This window comes from Enhydra lutris, unplaced genomic scaffold (genome assembly GCF_002288905.1).
Source record: "Enhydra lutris kenyoni isolate GAN:26980312 unplaced genomic scaffold, ASM228890v2 scaffoldscaffold68, whole genome shotgun sequence".
Lineage (NCBI taxonomy): Eukaryota > Metazoa > Chordata > Mammalia > Carnivora > Mustelidae > Enhydra > Enhydra lutris.
In genome coordinates, this window is record NW_019154152.1 from 9,288,779 (window position 1) to 9,290,423 (window position 1,645).

The 1,645-nt window shown below is 44.5% G+C and overlaps 1 protein-coding gene across 1 annotated transcript; it reads left to right on the forward strand.

Annotated features, from left to right (window-relative positions):
- Positions 1-219: 219 nt before the first annotated feature.
- On the forward strand, positions 220-1,107 carry LOC111159627 (olfactory receptor 51V1-like). Its single transcript, XM_022522165.1, has one exon. It carries the CDS (start codon positions 220-222, stop codon positions 1,105-1,107), a length of 888 nt encoding a protein of 295 aa, XP_022377873.1.
- The last annotated feature ends 538 nt before the right edge of the window (positions 1,108-1,645 follow it).

Here is a 1,645-nt window from a genome sequence, read left to right on the forward strand (position 1 = left end):
TTCTAGGTAGAAATAAAACAAGATTCTTAAATGTGGAGAGGTACTTGGATAACAGATGTGAACAACAATAAATGTGACTTTTTAATTTAAAGAATTCTGTATTACATACATACACCACTTTTGCTCGGATTGATCCTATATGAGAAAACAAGTTGTATGAAAGTTACCTAGCAAATGGACACCAGCGTTGACTCATAGAGAAAATACCTCACATCATCCATGCTTGCTTTTCCACCTTTTGGCACCAATTCCTCAACATTTCTCCTAGCAGGCTTCCCTGGCCTGGAACAGGAATACCCTTGGCTCTCCATCCCTTTCTCCTGTATCTATGCTATGGTACTCTCAGGGAACTGCCTGGTGCTGCACGTGATTTGGACAGAGCAGAGCCTGCATCAGCCCATGTTCTACTTCCTGGCCATGCTGGCCTTCACTGACCTATGCATGGGGCTGTCCACAGTGCGGACAGTGCTGGGGATCTTGTGGGGACTCAGTCAGGAAGTCAGCCTGGATGCCTGCATTGCCCAAACTTACTTCATTCATGGTCTGTCTCTCACAGAGTCTGGAGTCCTTCTGGCCATGGCTTTTGATCGCTTTACAACAATCTGTAATCTTCTGAGGTATACGTCCATACTAACCAGTGCCAGAATCATTAAGATTGGGCTGGGAATTTTGGTTAGGAGTTTTGCATTCATCCTTGCTCCCATAATCCGCCTCAAGTTTTTCCACTATTGCCGTTCCCACATCCTCTCCCACTCTTTCTGCCTGCACCAGGACCTGCTTCGGCTCGCCTGCTCTGACATCCGCTTCAACAGCTTCTATGCCCTGGCTCTGGTGATCTGCACACTGTTTTTGGATGCAGTGCTCATTCTGGTCTCCTACATCTTGATCCTGCACTCAGTATTGACTATTGCATCCCAGGAGGAGCGATTCAAGTCCTTGCAGACCTGTGTCTCCCACATCTGTGCAGTTCTAGTTTTCTATATCCCAATCATTGGTCTGACTATGGTGCACCGTTTTGGTAAACACCTCTCTCCTGTGGTCCATGTCCTCATGGGCAACACCTACATCATCTTCCCACCCCTGATGACCCTATCATCTACAGTGTGAAGACCCAACAGATCCGTGGCAGGATTCAGAAGTGGTTCTCCATGAAGAGGGAGTGAAGCACTTTAGATTACAGAGACGCAAGTGGTTTACATGTAGAAAATTTCAGGCGGGGAGAGGGGAGGAATATATTTATTTAATAAAGTTAAAAATAAGGCAATTAAAAACTAAGACTTATAGGATATGCCATTACTTGAAGGATTTGTAAGTATCAAAAATGGTAATCAAGGGGCACCTGGGTGGCTCAGTGGGTTAAAGCCTCTGCCTTCAGCTCAGGTCATGATCCCAGGGTCCTGGGATCAAGCTCCGTATCGGGCTCTCTGCTCATCATGAAGCCTGCTTCCCTTCCTGTATCTGTCTGCCTGCCTCTCTGCCTACTTGTGATCTCTATCTATCAAATAAATAAATAAAATCTTTAAAAAAAATGGTAATCAATAGTAATCAAACCCAAGTTTGAAGCTCTGATAGTAGAGTCATTCGTCACATTTCATGATCATTTCTGAATATAAAAAGTAATATTCACAATTGTCCAGAGAAGTTT

Excerpts from the sequence above, each read along its gene's own strand:
- LOC111159627 (XM_022522165.1), top strand. The coding sequence starts at position 220 with ATGCTTGCTTTTCCACCTTTTGGCACCAATTCCTCAACATTTCTCCTA.